General features: G+C 49.4%; 6 protein-coding genes across 6 annotated transcripts; 3 read left to right on the top strand and 3 right to left on the bottom strand.

The window, feature by feature from the left end:
- Positions 1 to 76: 76 nt before the first annotated feature.
- Pdw03_7251 (Amino acid/polyamine transporter I) lies at positions 77 to 1943 on the top strand (the record flags this gene model as incomplete). Its single annotated transcript, XM_066101602.1, has 5 exons — positions 77 to 245; positions 298 to 355; positions 420 to 426; positions 477 to 637; positions 701 to 1943. 5 exons carry the CDS (start codon positions 77 to 79, stop codon positions 1941 to 1943), a joined length of 1638 nt encoding a protein of 545 aa, XP_065956685.1.
- A 725-nt stretch (positions 1944 to 2668) lies between these two features.
- On the top strand, positions 2669 to 7006 carry Pdw03_7252 (RNA-directed RNA polymerase, putative; the record flags this gene model as incomplete). The annotated part of the gene is made up of 1 exon (XM_014678600.1): positions 2669 to 7006. The coding sequence occupies one exon, from the start codon at positions 2669 to 2671 to the stop codon at positions 7004 to 7006; it is 4338 nt and encodes a 1445-aa protein (XP_014534086.1).
- Positions 7007 to 8573: 1567 nt separating this feature from the next.
- On the top strand, positions 8574 to 10000 carry Pdw03_7253 (Clock controled protein (Ccg-8), putative; the record flags this gene model as incomplete). Its single annotated transcript, XM_014678599.1, has 2 exons — positions 8574 to 8673; positions 8781 to 10000. 2 exons carry the CDS (start codon positions 8574 to 8576, stop codon positions 9998 to 10000), a joined length of 1320 nt encoding a protein of 439 aa, XP_014534085.1.
- Positions 10001 to 10621: 621 nt separating this feature from the next.
- Pdw03_7254 (Ornithine decarboxylase, putative) lies at positions 10622 to 12097 on the bottom strand (the record flags this gene model as incomplete). The annotated part of the gene is made up of 4 exons (XM_014678598.1): positions 10622 to 10713; positions 10767 to 11333; positions 11400 to 11795; positions 11860 to 12097. The coding sequence occupies 4 exons, from the start codon at positions 12095 to 12097 to the stop codon at positions 10622 to 10624; spliced, it is 1293 nt and encodes a 430-aa protein (XP_014534084.1).
- A 1330-nt stretch (positions 12098 to 13427) lies between these two features.
- Positions 13428 to 14639, bottom strand: Pdw03_7255 (Peptidyl-arginine deiminase, Porphyromonas-type; the record flags this gene model as incomplete). Its single annotated transcript, XM_014678597.2, has 1 exon — positions 13428 to 14639. One exon carries the CDS (start codon positions 14637 to 14639, stop codon positions 13428 to 13430), a length of 1212 nt encoding a protein of 403 aa, XP_014534083.2.
- Positions 14640 to 15097: 458 nt separating this feature from the next.
- On the bottom strand, positions 15098 to 16819 carry Pdw03_7256 (Siderophore transporter, RhtX/FptX family; the record flags this gene model as incomplete). Its single annotated transcript, XM_014678596.2, has 6 exons — positions 15098 to 15582; positions 15634 to 15736; positions 15787 to 16460; positions 16519 to 16576; positions 16625 to 16645; positions 16709 to 16819. The coding sequence occupies 6 exons, from the start codon at positions 16817 to 16819 to the stop codon at positions 15098 to 15100; spliced, it is 1452 nt and encodes a 483-aa protein (XP_014534082.2).
- Positions 16820 to 18462: the final 1643 nt, after the last annotated feature.

Raw genomic sequence — 18462 nt, forward strand, 5'->3', positions numbered from 1 at the left:
TGCCTAACTCATTTGCCTTGCCCAAACTCGATCGCGAGAGATTCATGTCTTTTTCTGTTGAAGCATACTATAGGACATGTTTCCGCGACGCCGACCAGGATCGCGATCCTCTGCTTGCGAACTCGGGCCCATCAGAACTGAGACAACGACTCCACAAGCCACCCCCGAAATCCATCAAAATGAACATGCCCTAGGCTTCACAGACATATATGGGTCGTTGACACCCCGTCAAATCAGCATCATCAGTCTGTATCCTCCATTTTGTACGATCACCTACAGTCTAACATAGGCTTGTAGCCATTGGATCGGCGATTGGAACAGGCTTGATGGTTGGCACTGGAAGAGCACTGTCCATGTGAGATTTGTTCCTCATACCAAGCGGATTTCTTCTATGCTGAACAACGTTAACCCCAACACAGGAGCGGCGTAAGTTGTCCCTTAGGAATCTCACGGACGAACATATTGATCTATGATAGCCGGCGGCTATAATAATCTCCTACACCATCGTCGGATTCGCGGTTTACCTCGTCCTCTGTGCATTGGGTGAGATGGGTTCATGGCTACCAAAACCATATACCGTTGCAGATCAAGCCGTTCGATTTTGTCATCCTGCACTTGGATTCAGTTTGGGCTGGATGTAAGTTCCTCTTCGCGACGCGAGCCGCATCAAAATTGCTTTGTTTCCTGACTGCATCCCTAGATTTTGGTTGAAATATGCCGTAGTCACACCGAACCAGCTCACAGCAGCAGCGCTGGTAGTCTCGTATTGGGTCGGTGCTGAGCGAGTCAATCCTGGCATCTGGATTACGGTTTTCCTTTCGATCATTGTGATACTCAACTTCCTCAATCACCGCCTCCCGAGCAGAATTGAGTTCTACGTCTCTTCATTCAAGCTGGTCGTCATGCTTGGACTCATGATCCTTTCCACCGTCATTGCTCTAGGAGGAGGACCGGATCAAGACATGAAAGGTTTTCGATATTGGTCGTACCCCGGTGCTTTCGGCGCCAAACCTCATCACGACAACGCGTTGCTAGAGAAGTTCTACATAACCTGCTCGACAATGTCATCGGCTACGTTTGCATACATCGGAAGCGAGCGATCTGGCATGACTCCCTTCCCGAATGTTCGAAAGGCTACCTCAAGGGCTATCCAGAATACCTTTTATCGAATCATGGTTTTCCATCTTCTAGCAATTACCCTTCTTGGGATGATTGTCCCTCAGGACTCGGCCACCATGGTATTTTCTAGCGATTCGTCCCATGAGGCTGCCGCATCGGCATTTGTTGCAGCTCTGTATCTGGCAGGCATCTCCGTGTTGCCGGACTTGTTGAATGCATGCATCCTGTTGTTCGTTTTGTCGATCGCAGACTACGATCTCTATCTAGCAACCAAGGCAATGTGCGATCTTGCAGTGAAGCACCGTGCCCCTGCATTCCTATCACGCACTACTCGGAGAGGCGTCCCGATCTACGCGTTGGCTGTGTGCTCGTCCATTGCAACATTGGCATATCTCAACGTCCGCCAAGATTCGACTGTTGTTTTTGGATACTTCGTGGACATGGTCACAATGCTCGGGCTGCTCACATGGATTTCCATTCTGATCACTCACATATCTTTTGTGCGAGCACGAAAGGCTCAAGGCATTCCCGACAAAGCTCTAGCTTTTAGAGCTCGATTCGGTCTGCCTGGGACGTGTTTAGCTCTCATTCTCTGCTTGTTCATCTCTGTCGCCATTGTTTTTGACTCCTTTAGCTTCGATTCGGGCGTCCGGACATTCGACGTCAAATCCTTCATTGCCTCGTACATCAGCATTCCTGTCTACATCATCTTGATGGTTGGCTACAAGCTCGCTGTCCACAGTAAACGTGTTGACCCCAAGGAGGCTGATCTATGGACCGATAAAATTGAGCTGGACAGCGAGAGAAGGGAAGGCCATCGCTGAACGAAACTGGGTGGAAGCCATTGTTCCATAAGGTCATTCTGGTCCGTTGTTGGGGATCAAGACTTTTGACCATCTTTGCTGATCGATGGGGGATAAAGCAATTACCACTCACTAAGTTCTCCTGAATTTCTATTCTGTACCTACATCTAGGCACTTATTCTAGCCTCAAGTGTCATCATTCATCCACTATCTAGCAAGTCCTTGAACAGCCCACACTTCACAATTCTTAGCAAGTCTTATGTGATCGATCGCTTGATCTGGAAACATCCAAAGCATCATTACTCCGTGCCTTGAATCCTACATAAAAATTGTACGGAGTACACTTGTCACAGAGAAAAGTTGAGTGGGGAACGCTAACAGCTACTACCCGAAGTTGGCGTGGGTAAACAGTTCTTTTGCACAGCAACCACCCGTGGACCTACTCCAGATATGGGAATAGGTTGAACTTCCGAGTTTGACAAGTCAAGTAAGACTTTTCTGATTTAGGATTCTTCTGCCCCTTAATTCCTCAACTCTCAACTCTTAAACGACTGCGCACAAGGGATCTCAATGCGTCTGCAGTTTGTTTTAACCCCCACGATGCCTTCGCATGATGCTAACAAAGGACCCTCAGTAGCAGTCGAATTCTGTCGATTCATTTTTCATCCAACCCTCCAAGAGGGGATCAATCCTTGCTCTTGAAAGGTTGAATGGGAGCTCCTATGCTCTACATTCCTCACACGAACATGGATCCCACTACTCCACAACACCAAAAAGAGGATTTCCGCACTTTTGTCACTAGAGTGAACGTCAAATTTGGTCTTGAGATTCCCCTCCCTGGAATTGAGTCCCCTTCAGCCCGAGAGAGAAATAACAGCCTCCCTAGTCAGATCTACAAGCATATCCGCCCGCTGTTCTTCAATAACCAGGTCGACAAAAGAAGCCTACTAAACAATCTCGAGGAATGGGTCCGCGGGAACCTACCATTGGCCGGTTCGAACCAGAACCATGTCTATCAAACCAACGCAGATCGCCGGGCTAGGCAACGGCACCAGAGCGAGGAACCAGCGCCCCCACTCTCGCTCACCGGCCCTGAGAAGGATATGTGCATGAAGCAGCTACTAGCGCTCATGGAAGACGAGGAATATCTTTTAGCAAATGGCCGTGTCGTAAACACGAAAAAAAGGTTAGCCGCTAATTCTTTGGGAGATGCCAAGGGCTTATCACCAAAAAAACAAAGGTTTGATGATGAAGATGAAGACGAAAACTTCCACACTACACCGAGTTCCCCCGTGAAAGGATCTATGCTAGTTCAGTCCCCTCTGGGAAAGAACGGGGATGGCGGTTGGCAATCTCCAGAGATGGTGCAGGTTGCCTTTCAAAGACCTCGAAGGATCTCTGGGACTGTCAACTTGCCAGTCAATAATCAACGATCAATTCAGTCTCTTGCGCAGGGGTCGGTGGGAATTGCATCGCCAACAAAACGTCAAGTCAACGCGGCACCCGGAAGGAACGATAGACTCATGCTGTCGCCTGGAAATAATAAAGAGAAATTCCACTCCCCGGCGAAGTATTCAGCGACCTTTCCTCCGCCAGCAAAGGCACAATCACCACAGGGTCAAGTGCGTCACCAACCGGTCCCGAGGAGAGTGGTCACAAAATCACCATCCAAGCCACAAGGCTATGTTTCCACTCAGACAAGGAAGTCGACGAGTATTTCGTCGCCAGCGAACACTCCATGGGCTGCTCAATCACCCGCGAGGAATCCTGGATCTCTCCGATCGCCATCGAAAACCCCAACATCAGCCAAATCACCCTCCCAATCGTCGTTGAGACAGATGGATCTTCGATCTTTTGGGTTTGGCAACAGCTTCAACAACGGAAATTCTTCTACCGAGGAAGACTTTGAGTTTAAGAAGCCTACTTTGTATGAAAAGCTTAGGGCGGCATCCGATGAATCGAAGCGCAACCAGCCAGCCAACACTAGCGTTTCAACAACGGTCACTTCCTCGGTATTTATGTCTCGCGGTGCCAGCATGGAGCAATCTTTTGATACGGTCGTGACCGAAATAACAGAGCCAATGAACACACAATCAACCTATGCAGATTCAGTTATCGGGTACATGGTTGGCGACGAGATGCAAAGGAATGTGGATGCTGCTGCTATCTCCATGATGGTAAATGCTGACCCTGCTGAGACGGAGTTTTCACTGAAACAGGAGTTTGTTGGCGAGCTCCTGTCCTACGGCCCATTTTCTGCAGAAGAATCCTTCTCGGCGACAATTCCATTGCGATTTCGATATGAGTTGGAGCGAATTGGACGTGCGTGGGGAATGCCCTTCAAACAAATCCTCGTTGGCGACCGTGTAACGTTCAACACCCAAGATAATTTCTGGTCATGGGTTGGCGGGCTTGGGCGACGTTATGGCCGTCCGTTGCCAGAGAGATCGCCGCGCCGTGCTTGGGATGCTGCTATTGGTGATTTCAAATCAGACAAGCACTCAGAGGTGGTGGTGCTATCAGGAGACTTGGACTGGTGTAATGAGTCCGAGCCGGGTATTTTCAAATTAAGACTCAATCCGCTCAAGCCAGAGCGGACGTGTCGATTCCACCGAAGATTTGGTTCGGATAGATTCCTGACTCTTACTATTCCAGCCGCAGATCAGCCTCCCAGCCATCAGAAACAACCTTCGTACCCATCTGCTCTTCGTGAAAGTATTGCTTCCTGGCTCACGCGGAATGACCATCATTGTCTCGGACGGACGTGGCGGGCATTCTACGTTGAAGAAGTAAAGACTAAGCGGAAAGCCAAGGCTGAGGCTCGATTTCGAGTCGAGCTCTTCGCTATTGATGGCGACGACTTTGATCACGGGTATCAGTTACCACCAGTAGTGGCTCCCCCTCAACAGCAAAGTGACAATCATACTCCGATGGGTGTCGATGCTTTGCTGGAATGGCATATGCCCAAGACTGCGAATGCGAATCAAAGCAACTGCAAGCTCTTCCAGCGTATCTCTTTGGGCTTGTCGAAGACATTTGCGACGGTTAAGTTAAAACCAACGCAAGTGCTTCGGTTAAGAGACGATCCAACCAGGACTGTCATGAATGATGGATGTGCTTTGATCTCGAGACCTCTTGCGAACCAAATATGCGATCAATTGGGCATAACCGCCGCGACTCCTAGTTGCTTCCAGGGTAGAATAGCAGGTGCTAAGGGCCTCTGGATGGTTGATTGCCACCAATCTAGTATCACTACCCTGAACGACGATAATATCTGGGTTCAGATCTCGGACTCACAGTTGAAAATACACCCTCATCCACAGGAATGGGTCGACCCGGTTGACGACGAAAAGTTGACCTTCGAAGTTGTCAACTGGGCTAAGCCATTACACCCCGTTGATCTTAATATCCAGCTTCTTGCAATTTTGGAATATGGAGGGAACGTGAAGGAGTACATTGCTAAGCTCACGCGGGATGGTGTACAGAGTCTTTACGACGACTTCCTTGAGGTTCTTCGATCAAATAGCCCCGTGGGTTGTCGAGCCCTGCTTCAGAAGCTCAGACCCTCCGGCGAGGATGGAACTGGCAAAGCTCGACGATTAGAGCAGTGGGTGACTAGTGATGCCGAGTCTATCATTCGTTTCTCAGAGGCTGGCTTTGCCCCGCGCGATTTTTTCCCCCTCCGGATGAAGCTTCGCAAATTCATAACATGGCTTCTTGAGCGACATGTCGAAGAACTCAAAATCCAGGTCCCTCTCTCAACTTACGCATACTGTATTGCGGACCCATATGGAGTTCTCGGACCGGATGAAGTTCACTTTGGCTTCTCCAATAATTGGCGGGACCCACAGGGCCAGTTTGAGGACAACCTACTTGATGGAGTAGATGTTCTCGTGGGCCGACTTCCGGCTCATTTGCCATCTGATATTCAACGGCGCAAAGCCGTTTGGAAGACTGAACTACGTCATTTTAAAGATGTGATTGTCTTTCCCACTACGGGAAACTTTCCTCTAGCCGGTATGCTATCTGGGGGAGATTACGATGGTGACACGCCGTGGATCTGCTGGGATCCTATCATTGTTGAGAGATTCCATAATTCCCCAATGCCCTCACATGAGTATCCTGTAGAGCATTACGGGCTCACGAAACACTCCGTCCCGATGGCCTCGCTGAAGTCGACGGAAGACTTTTTGGAAAGTGTGTTCGATTTCAATCTCAACCTTTCAAATCTGGGTCGATGTACTGTCGAGCATGAGAAACTGGCATATGATGAGTCAATTAACTCTGCAAAAGCGAAAGAGCTGGCCTGTCTCTTGGGTCATCTTGTGGATGGCCGAAAAGGTGGAGTTCATCTTTCGGAGCAAGCCTGGAAAGAATACCGCAAAACCATTAGCCCTAAGCAACGTGCGCTGCCCGCCTATCGGAATCCAGACCGCAGGTCCAAATCGTCAAACATCGTCGACTACCTCAAGTTTCACGTCGCACATTCGGAGCTTCGTAGGATTCTCTCGGGCCTCAACGAGGCATTTCCCGAGAACGATACCCAAAATCAGTTCGATGATGACCTCATTCGACCGTGGCGTGAAGCCGACGAAGCTTCCAAGAGCAATTCCGAGCACAGTCAAGATCTCAAAGACGCTCTCGCCGAAGTTCGAAGATCGATAGACGAGCTATACAAGCAGTGGAACCAAGGACACTCTGCTTCGACTGGCGATGAATTCTCTCCCATATCACGCCAAGCTGCCGAGAATGCAGCTGCGCTCGCTCCTCCCAACGCGGGCAAACACCCGCTCATCCACACCTGGCAAAATAGCCTCAATGAGTGGCGACGGTTAGTAGCTTCATATGCCTACCGTCGATGTCCAAACTCTCGGTTTATCCTTCATGCCTTTGGCGAGACATTGTGCGAGATCAAGGCGTCCGTCTCCCCATCCCGCCTTGTCACTAATGAGGTGATCGCCTGCTACCGAGTGAACCAGAAAATGGTGGCACATCTCACAGCCAATGAATTGCCTGTAGATGAGGTCGACGATGTAGATGAGTATGAAGACGGGGAAGCCATAGAAGCCATGCTATCTTTTTAGAAGGGACCGGTCTGCCATTGCGATGATGGATAGGAGGACCACTTGTCCATCGAATGAGATACGAATGACGCCACCAACGATCCTGCATTTGATTTGCCTATTATGAATCTGAGCGATATTTTCTTGTGATGCCTCTTGGAAGTTGACTACCAGGTAACCCGTCACATGTTCCACCTAAACATAATCAGAGAAGTACATGTGCTTTAACAAATCATACCGTCTTACTTTTGTCTCAAGGACTACCAAGCGCAGAAAATTTCATTCTAGTCCTCAAACGTTAACTGCTAGAATGCCCCCCCCCCCCCCCCCACATCACATGGCGAGCTCAATCAACTGAAACAGGCAATAAATGGCCCAATAAATGTAATCTTGGGCCTATTAAGTGAACCGAAAATCATAACTAGGGTACTTTACCCAATCATAAATTACAGTAATACCATTTAGAGAAATCAAGATCGCCAGTACACCTCGTGCCGGCAAGTCGACCGGTGAATGGGAATCGCATTCCAAAGAGCTAAGAATCGCCTACCACATAGACATGTGATATTACGGAGCATGGTCTTCCGGGTGAGTCAATCTACATTGTACACTACAATACGTTCAACGTACGGGGTAGGGGAAAAAAAAGAGGTGCAACCGATGTAGCGAGCTGAATACAATGCACAACTAGAATTGCAATGTCTGGGTCATGGAGAAAAGGTGTCAGGGATCATGAGTGATCGCAATCACTCTCGGATTCGACCTGTCAAGCATATCCTAGTCCATACTATCACATGTTGGAGTGCATTACATTCCGCCATCTACATTAGTGGCGATAAAAAATGGGATATTGCACATAGGAGAATGATGAGTTTGCAACATAGGAGAGGTTCATGGTGCCATTTCCAGGATCATGGAAACTTCTCCGTAGGACAAGTGTGCTGATTCCGTATCATGCTATGTTTTGCAAGGGGGGTACATCGTACTTGAGCGGAATAGGAATAGTGTACTGATAGGCCTACCATTTGGAAAGCCCTACGGAGTACCCCGCTTAGGTAGGCACATTATTAGACGTACACCGTAGCAGCACAATTTTCGGCATCCGTATACGAAGGCGAGGAGTAATTTTCGGTAAGATCGAAGTTCTAAAGAGGCATGCAAGTCTGTTGGGGCGAGGGCCAACTGGGTTTTTGACATGTGATGATTAAGAGGGTACGGAGTGCGGAGTACATGGAGTACATGGGCAGTCATAGTGGATTGTATGGCCGGGCAGGTACCGTGGGAACGTGATTACCTCACCTTCTTGTTCCTTCCTAATTAGGCCTAGTGGCCGAGTGACACTTTTTCACGTGAAAGACGATACGATGCGAAACTCCGACGTCTTTGGGGTTCATGACTCTCTCTCTCTAGATGGATGAATTTATGACCCGCCATGGAACCCCCGAACAACGCTAGGCCCAAATTACCTGCCCGAAACACAAACGCCACATGTCTAAGCTCGTCGACCAATTCGCTTCCCTCCGCGCTTACAAGTAACCTTGCCCCATCACTTACGGCTCCGCCTTATTATAACGCTCATATATCCATAATGGATGTCGACAAAGCAGAAGATCGATCTGGTCGGGCTGCCAGTGTACTATCGATGGATGATCTTGAAGCTGCGCAAGCCCTCGAGGGGCTTCGCTCCGGTATGTGGCACCGATATCCCGAACCAGCCCACCGAAAGTGTCGCAAATTTGGTTCTTGCTGAGTGAGGATTGCTGTGCGACGGACATTCGGCTAATCTCATCAACAGATTTTGGACAATCCCCTCGAACAGTGCGACAACCACTTCACATCACTTCACCAGATCCACCGCAGCCAGAGCCACTATTGTCTCTGTTAACTTCTTCCCATCCACTTATTTCCTCTGCCATCCACGGCTCAGTTTCTGCTTACGCCACGTCGAAGTCATACTCGTCGCGGTTCAAGTCTGGTGCCGAGTTCATCGAGCGCAATATTGGATCACCTGTCGCGAACACCGTCGGCACAGTAGGCCGCAAGACTGGCGTCGAGAGCGGCCTCCGTTGGGCACTGCGGCGACGAGACTCTACAAGTGACGACTCAAAACACATCGCTAAGCGACGAAAGATGGATGGGGAGGTGTCACCGAAGACCTTGGATGCGGAGAAGGGACCGGATGGTTCAGGTCACCCACCGCGCACACGGAGCTCGTCCGATCTCTCCATGGAGGAGTCGCTCCCCCCGTACGACGAAACAAGATCCCCTCACTACGAAGAGAAACCAGGGAAACGGACTAAGCCAACATGGCCAAGCCGACTAGTGATTTCGACTTCTGGACTTGGAGTCGCCATGAGCGATGAGTCGCTGCGTAGTCTGCAATATTGTCTGACTTGGCTTCGATGGGCAAACGGTCGATTAGGCAAGTCCATTGTAGCACTGCACAGCGCTGTCAACGAGTGGGAAAAAGACAAAGCACGAGCACCGTCGGATATCGAGGCAGGAGGCAGTGGCCAAGAAAATGCCTCGTTGCTCACCCAGCGCATCCAAGCTGTCAAGGCCGACGTGCTATCAACCTTGAAACAAGTGGTGGATGTGGTTTCCAAGTATGCGGGAGGCGCTTTGCCGGAAAATGCCCGCTATCTAGTGCGTCGACACCTGACGTCTCTGCCGCACCGCTTCCAGGTTGCATCTACATCGCAGCCACCACCAGACTCCCCAGCTGCCTCCTCCGATGCCACCGTCAGTGCTCATCGCATTCTAGTGTTGGCCCAAGAGGGTCTAGATATAATGGCGCAAGTCAGCGGTGTCGTTAACGACACATTGGTCAGTGCTGAGCACTGGTGCGAGCGGCTTGGCCGGAAACGCCCTGAGAACGGAGCTTCGTCCGACGTGCCAGAAAAGCAGGGTGATTCTACTTCCGACGCTCAGCCTTATGGCATGGATGTCAAGCAGTCTCTCCCAGAGAATGCGATTCAGGACGACGTCTCGATGTCCGGAATGGAGAAGGTATGACCTCGTCCAAGAGCTTTCTCTCGCCTCTCTTTACTTTTCTTTTTCAATTTATGTCACCTCTTGCCTTTTGTCTCGGCAGCAATTCTTTCTGTCTTTCTTTTCCGAGGTCTTTTGTTTTTCGATTTTCTCATGATTGATATCCTTTCTGCTGTCTTCATTCCATCTGGAGTGACAGCAAGCCCCCCCCCCCCCCCCCAGGAACGATGGTGTTGATTTGTTTGATGGTTTTATTTTTTTCCTTCGAGATGGGCTCGGTTATCCTACTGTTATAGTGATGGATGTTATGGTTTTCGGTATAGAAATATGGAAGAGGCTGCGCGCTCAAGCTGAATGAATGCAGGCTATTCATCGATTTACACCTGAAAATCTCAGAGGATTGCGCAAGCGATCTAAATCCTGCTAACCATCTGTTTTTCCGGTTGTAGTGGCCCCGGAACTGTCTACATGCTCAAAAAACAGCTATGTCTGTGTTGTCGTTCTAGCCCCGTTGGTCTGCCCTGTCCATTCATCACATCATTTCCGCTTATCCACAATGGACTCTCCAAGCGACAGACTGAGCCACTCCCATACGAATGGCTCCAAGACCACACATCCTTCTGAACAAAGCCCTAGGATACCCGGCTAATAATCAGGCAACGTTTCACTGTTGACGTAAAATGTGTCGTAAGTACTGCTGAAGCCATTGAACTGAGTGGCAGTGGTACTTGTGTATGCTGGCCTTCAGTTAGTTTCTATTGACATCTCAAGTAGAAATGGTACTACTCACCTCCCATATTTTTATATTTGAGCCAATCGCCAATCTTGACTTCGGAATCAAGTGTCACCTCGCGCACAACACAATCAGTGCTATCACATGTCGGGCCCCAGATTGAGTATCGGTGATCTGTTCCTGGCACAGCATCCCCTGATTTTGGTTTATTCAAGAAACCCCTGGCCTTCTTACTCTTGACCACAGAAGGAACCATGATCTCTTTCTCCATAATCACATTCATAAAATTTCCGTATATGCCATCGTTTTGATAAAGCATGTCGGGAACACCAGATCGAGCAGCACTCCCAAGCTGACGGCGACGTGAGATCACCCGACACACAAGCGTATACACACTACGAGCCAAAAACCGTCCCGGTTCTGCGATTGTTGTAATACCAGCCGGAAACTCCGACCGAATCGCGTCGCGGATAACGGGGGCCATCGACTCAAAGCTATCGTCTTGAAAGCCACCGCCGATGTCGAGAATTTTGGGGTGGAACCCTAGACTTTCAGCCTGTGAAAACGCCAGACGGGCATCTTTGATGGCCTTGCAAAAGGATGCCGGGTTGGTAGCACCCGTCCCTGCGAGTTCCGAATGTCAATACCGTCTGACCAGCTTGCTCAATCCGACGTACCCAGGGTACTTACCGACATGAAAGCTGACACCAATCACATTCAGTCCAAGCTCCCAAGCTCTGGAGAGTAGCTTCTCGGTCGTATCCAACTGCGCGCCAAACTTTTCACCCAGACAAATAAAGGCACTCTCGTCATTGGCATAGATACGAAGGAACAGCTGAGCGTCCGGCATGTGTGTCTTGATGGTATCCAATTCGTCGATGTTGTCAAATGTCGTTCGCATGACGCCAATCTCGCTGGCAAAGGCTACGGCGGCCGGTGCTTTGCATGGATTGGCGAACACAATCCGGGCTGGATCCACGCCGAGGCTGAGAACGGTGCGTATCTCTTCAATGGAAGCGCAGTCAAATCCTGTCCCCAGTTCGGCAAGAACTTTTAGGAAGTTGGGGTCACAATTGCATTTCACCGCTGCGGGACGATGTTAACTTTTCGGTTCAATGGGCAGACACCGTCTGGCAGAGAAGTTCCATACCATAAAACGGTCGTATTCCGGGCATGTTCTGGGTCCAACGACGATGCTGTCGAAGTCCCTGACCCAAATCGGCAATGAAGAAGGATTCATCACCACCGACAAGAGAGCGTTTGATTCCACGCGCAATTTGACTCTCAATTGCGAGGTCCACTAGTTCATCTGCTGAGAGGTGTCGATATCCTGTGGCCTGTATGACTTTGGCGGCAGTCACTTCACTGGGGGCAGGGAGCAGCGCCATGATTGTGGAGAGTAGTCGATCGAGAAGAACTGGGGGAACTGGAAAGTTCGGCAATTGAGACAGCATAACACAATGTCGGACTATAATACAAAGCCCAGGAACAGATGTTCTTTTGAACAAGAGGCACTGTGCTCTTGGGGGAACACCGTGCAAATCGATCGGTTGGAGAGGCTCGGATGAACGCAAAGACCAAAAAGCCATTTAAAGGCAGGTTTGCACGCAATTGAGACTCTGCATAAAGTTGGATCTCACGGAAAGGAATAAGCAACAAGTCACACGGGATTAAGGCCTCACTTCCCCAGTTACAAGAGAGCCAATGAGATTTTTCATCGAAGCAAGTTGATGTGGAGTTTTCTAGGGCCTCGAACATTATATGCATGGAATGCAGATCAATTAGTGACTCGATCGGCTGGATGCAAGCCTATTCCGATATGGGGGGTGCTTAGTACTCCTTGTAGCGACTGTGATCGGCCCATTGGTAGTCTTTAGATCATGGAGACCCTACGAGGATGAGAAGCTGAACGCATGTACGAACACTCAGAGTCCCGCAAGACCATCTACACTAAATCCCAAGTAGTGCGACCAAGATATTGGCAATAGCATAAGACGACAAAGCTGAATGGGACGATATTCCCCGGGAAGATTGAACCTGTGAAATGAACTATGTCCGAGCCATGTTCTTTTTTTTGATGTCATAGAAACTCGATTCCAGTTTTCGACATGCAGGAACCACTTGATTTCCAGATGTGAGCGATCTAATGAGGCGCAGCTGAAGCCCTACAAGAAATCTCGATCATTGAACATTAAGAGGAGATGAGTGAGGGGTTCACCTCCGATTATTCCACTACTCCATCTTTCTTTTTGAGCTGGATCCATCGGCTTTGTCGGGCGATTATACTGTTACACATCGAATGCACTACGCAACACAAGTCGAACTTCGAAGGCCTTGAGCTCTGTAGAATGTTTTCAGATTTGCTTCTTTCATCGAAATCAATATCTACCCAGCTGGGACCTCTACAGGAGTCAGACTGTCTGTCGATGACAATTTATAATGACATGTAATTTTAGAATCCCGGGAGCTACCCCAAGCCCCCGATAATTTTTTTTTTTTTTTTTTTTTTTTTTAGTTTCACGGGCTAGTTACAGTCAGAATGACCGGGAAATAAAATCCAGGAGCTCAGAGACATCTTCAATCGCAGAGATGCCGTGGAATGTCTGAGTAAGAATTGGTCGGTTTCCAGACCTGAATGTGGATGCACGTTGACAAAGCGTTGCAGACCGATCGTATTTGTGGTTGTAACGGATGCCACGTCCTCGGACTCATTGGGTCTCACTTCATTGCAGGAACCTGCTGGGTGACGCAGTGAAGCACTCCCCCAGTAAGGGGGATGGCGTTGGCATACACCTGCCGAATCGCCCGCTCAGGGAGCAACGCCTGAAACATTTCCAGAGCCTTTTGATCCCGTTCTCCGTCACCGAACATGGGGATAATCAGACCTCCATTTACGAAATAGAAGTTCACGTAACTCGCCGCGAGTTCATCCTGGTCTGATTTCACCAAGCCTCGTGAGTCGGGCTCTTCAATGGTATGAATCCGCAAGCGCCGACCCTTGGCGTCTGTCTCACGGTCTAGAATCTCCCGAATCTCCGTCGACAACTCCTTCCACAGGTCAATTGCCATTGCGTGTGGTTTGGAGTAAACGATGACACCAGGGCGCACGAATCTCGCCTCGGCATCCATGTGCACGTCGGTAATGTCGACATTGCGACGCCCAGGGAACCAAATCACTTTTTCAATCCCGAGCACCCGCTTCAACTCTGACTCGATCGCGGCCTTGGACATCCCTGGGTTGCGCACATCACATACAATGCTACTCTCCGTGATGAGCAGGGTTCCTTCGCCATCCGTGACAAGACCGCCGCCCTCGGCGCGTATCGAAGTCGCCACCTGCGTAACAGGGCTGGGCTCACGGTCGTGCTCGATGACCCACCGCGCAAAATCGGTGTTTTCCTGTAGTGCCTTCTCATCCATCAAGGGCCATCGCTGACCCCAGCAGACTCCATCGTCTTGGGGTTTCTTCCCACCCCATTCATTGAACCGGAAGTTAACTGCAAAGCGTCGATTTGGGAATGCGCCTGTCGTGTCGTGCACATAGACTGGACCTGTGTCGCGTACCCAGCAGTGATTGATTGGACACGGCATGATCGAGATTTTTGACCTGTCTTTCACAAAAGTCGTGACGAGGGACTCGGCCAATTGGAGTTCGTCGGGCCTCACATACAGTCGAACTGCTTCGAACTCGGTGATGGCTGCCGCTAGTTGGGCTAATTCCATACACACAGCATCATACTGATCGGGGGGGAGGGAACATCGAGATGGAAACCCCATGATTGTCGCTTCATGGGGCTCTGACTCTGCTGGGAAGATGTAGCTTCTCTGACCTTGGAGTTCATCCCTGCTCGTATGAGATAGTTGGAGCCAAGTCCGTGTGGTAGTATAGAGGTTCGACAGCAATTTGTGAAATCGCTCGAAAAGCTTCATTTTGATACTCACCCGTAGGTCATCACCCTTCTCCTTTCAAGCTGGAGTTTCTCTCCTTCTTAAAGATGCAATTCGGCTGCCTTGATCCTCATATTCCCGTACATCGTCGACTTGGTGTAACTATGACTGCTTCGAGGTTACTCACAATTGTTGAGTTGTGTTCTCGTCACTGAGTGGACTTTCCCCGTTACATCACCGGGAGATTTAAAAAACATGATTCTCGGATTTCTGTGGTGACTACCCACGCAGAAGAGAAGTGGCAAGAAGAATGCACCTGGCGAATGGGCGTTTTTTTTGGGGTCCCAAAACTATGTTGTAAGTGCTCAACTGATCTGATGGCTAAAACTTCACCTGTAGTGATTCGAACGAATACTCAATTTATCTGGGCTGACTTGCGATGGCTTCAAAATCACTGCATGAAGTCACTTTTGTGCTACCAGATTACAGCCTGACGCATGCTACTCCGTCAGCAGAGGAGCACGCTCCATCTCTTCGTCTGCAGACTCTGTCCAGGAGACTTCTTCCATAGGACCACTAAGCCATAACATGGGCACCGCAGTAACTGCGGAAAGAACTCCCAGCCCAAGAGTTATGTTATTCCAGCCGGATCGGAATTCCCCAAACCCACCTACCATAGGGCCCAAGGCCAATCCGCCAAAATGTGCCATATTCTCCAAACTAAAAGCTTGAGCCACGGCGCCTCTACCCCCAAAGACTCCAGGATCTGCAGACTCCATGTCATCCAGCACACGTTGCATCTCCACTATTAAGGCAGGCTCGCTCAAGTCGATGCACATTCCAACGATCCCCAGGATCACACAGAGAAGACCGATGTGGGATGGCGAGTTTTCCTCAACAAAACGAAGACAGATCAGACTCGGGGCTAGAATGGCAAAGCTTGCGAAGGTAATCACTTTTGTTCCAAAACGGTCCGATAGAAATCCTGGAATCTCAGGTCAGCATCATGGAAGAGAGTATGATGATGTCGGCGCACCAAAACAGGGCTGGAAAATGGCCGCTGCAGCACCTGGCAAGAAGATGAGACCTGCGCCAAGAACATTCCAGTGAAAGTGGTTCTCCACAAAGACGGGGAGTGTCTACGGAGAAGAGTCAGTACAATCCCAATAAGAAAGAGTAGAATCCATACCGCATCGAATGCCGAGACCACCAGAGCCCCGATGATAACTGCCCAGAGGCTCAGAAGAATCCGTGGCTGCTTCAAAAGCTTGCCCAGCGCCAAGGGACTCGTCGAAATTTCTGTCACAGTCTGACCGCAACTGGTTCTAGTTTCCAGAGCTCCATATGGTGGCTGCTCGGGGATATAACCATTCTCCTGAGTTGGTTGCTCACCATCAGTCAGACACAGCCAGCGTTCAGCAATCCTCTTCTCGACAACAGCGAGCCTAAGAAAGAAGTCCAGAGCAACGATCCCAAAAGCCATACCAAACACGGCATAGAATCCCCCGACTTTGTAAATCAATCCGCCCAGTAGTGGACCGGACATGAATCCCAGTGTCATGGCGGTCCCAAGATATCCAATCATTTGCCCGAGACTCGCTCTATCGACTGCCTCTGTCACAATTGAAAGACCAGCTACCGAAACCATGGCCGTTGCTGCGCCTTGGACCACTCTCGCAATGATATACCATGTCACCGAGCGGGAAGCTGTCAAAATGACCATCGATGCAAATAAGAGCCCCAGTCCGGATAGATATGGGCCCTGGCGGGTTCCAGAAACGTCTAGCATGTATCCGAACACCGGACAGCATGTCAGGGCCGAGACGGCCTCAGCGATGAGGAGGACGCTGTTCCAATACCCTCCTATCAACAGTGGAGGCTTATTAGTAAGTGGGCATCTATCTTGGTAGCTCTTTCCTACTATCTTCGAATGCTACTCCAGCTCGTGAAACTAATGCCTGGGGCATGATGGGGACAATCTGCCATCGTCAGAGAAGAATCGAAGGTCTCAATCAGAGCATGTGTACCATGGCATAGAGAAAGAGGTCCTACTTGGAATTTGATTAGCTGGGGCTTGTTTTATCTGAGACTCGGGGGACTAGGGAGGATACCGTGAACATTGATAGAGAAATCGTCGTCACAATGAAGGATTGGGACGACCTCAGCGGCAACAGCCACGGTCGCTGGTCTCGAAGCTTCAGAAATGGCTTTGACCATGTCATGATTAGTGACCCGGTTCAACCACCGTGCGTGCTTGGTTTTTTTTTTTTTTTTTCTAACGGTATGAGGATGGAATTTGGAGACGATTCGCCACAAAACGTCGGACAGGTGGGCTTGGTCGTCTTGATATTTTCGTTCTCTGTAGTCCAATAGTCAATCTGCACTAGTGGCCGCAATTCGGTCCAGATACTTGTCGAGAGGGGCGATGTGCTCGACTGTAGCTGCATCTGCAATCAGGTTTTGTGTCAGCCGCTGTAAGGGAGACTCTCGGATCCCTGCTGATCTTCACAACACTGTGGCTTAGATGTGTGAATGATGTTGCTGTAAAGCATATGAATTTGAGAACAAAGAATGCCTATAATCCACTCTTAGATGTGTGGCGCAAATCGTCCCAGGAATGAAAAACAGCCCTGGTTCCAAGTGATGAAATCCACCAATCGAGATAGTACCATCACTGGCTAAATAATCCCAAGGACGAGGAGGTGCTCAAATAAAAGGCAAAGATTCACGGGAAACCGCCGGAGTCCTAGGTCGGACAGATGTCTGCATCAATCTCCATGAATCAATTCTGTGAAACGCAATGACATGGATCAGCGGGGAATTTGACGTACGTGCTAGCCTCTTACGCAGATACTCGAGCGACTCTTGATAAAAGCTTGGTTGGAATCACTTACAAGTTCCCTCTTTCTGTTTCAATGGCACTGTAGGTCTTGGGTCACATTAAGGCTCTCTTTTCCTCTCCTAGCTCTTCCACGCCTTCGATCAAGTTTTTCCTTCGCTGCGGTCCCCTCTTGGTAATCGTGCGGTAAATCCGTGCTTCACATCTATGGGAAACTGGGCTTCATCTCTGATTCTATCAGCCTCAGCCAAGCTGTCCTGGCGATAAAGCGAATTTCTCTATGCGTCTCCAAAAATGACAACGATAGGATCCCGAGAAAAGGAGGCGCAAGTGTAAAGCATGGAACCAATCAGATGGTTATTTTACGAGCTTGGATTGTACTTGGCAAGACATTGTGCACATCATCGCACCAGGGTGGAGATTGTGTTGGTTGAAAACAAGGCTACCTTCGAGATGGATCAACTTGACCTAAGAAATGTATCTCGAGGCCGCTTGTTAGTTGTCCCTAGCGCCAGGAAAGTCGCGCTTGATAAAGGCGAAAGCCATTGAACTCACGATGAATGAACAATGTCTAACTTTGGCGGTATAGGATCCTTATGTTAACCCAATGTCCTATGGGCGGAGTATAGACTGCCAGACGCAGCCATCATCTAGTACGCGACGGGCTTCCTAATTTTCTTCACGTCGATTATCCTTCCAACCCCTAGGAAGGACAAGGACTATATTAAATGAGTCCTATTCAGCTCCAGGCTCAACTTGAGTCATGTTGTAGGGATGTCTTCCTCAAAGAAAGTAGTGTGAACGGCCGACGAAAGCACAGCCGTCTGCACAGAACAGTGGCTACCAATAAAAGTTCGATTGGAGTAGAAGGCGCAAGTTTGTGTATTAGGCGAGAAAACAATGCTTCTATGGGAGATATCACATTGCAACAATCTGAAACAAATAAAGAGGCAGTCGAAGAAACAGAGTATACCACAAGGCTCGTAGAACTTTTCCCTCTTATAGAAGAGACTAACTCCAGGCCGT

Source organism: Penicillium digitatum, chromosome 2 (assembly GCF_016767815.1).
Source record: "Penicillium digitatum chromosome 2, complete sequence".
Lineage (NCBI taxonomy): Eukaryota > Fungi > Ascomycota > Eurotiomycetes > Eurotiales > Aspergillaceae > Penicillium > Penicillium digitatum.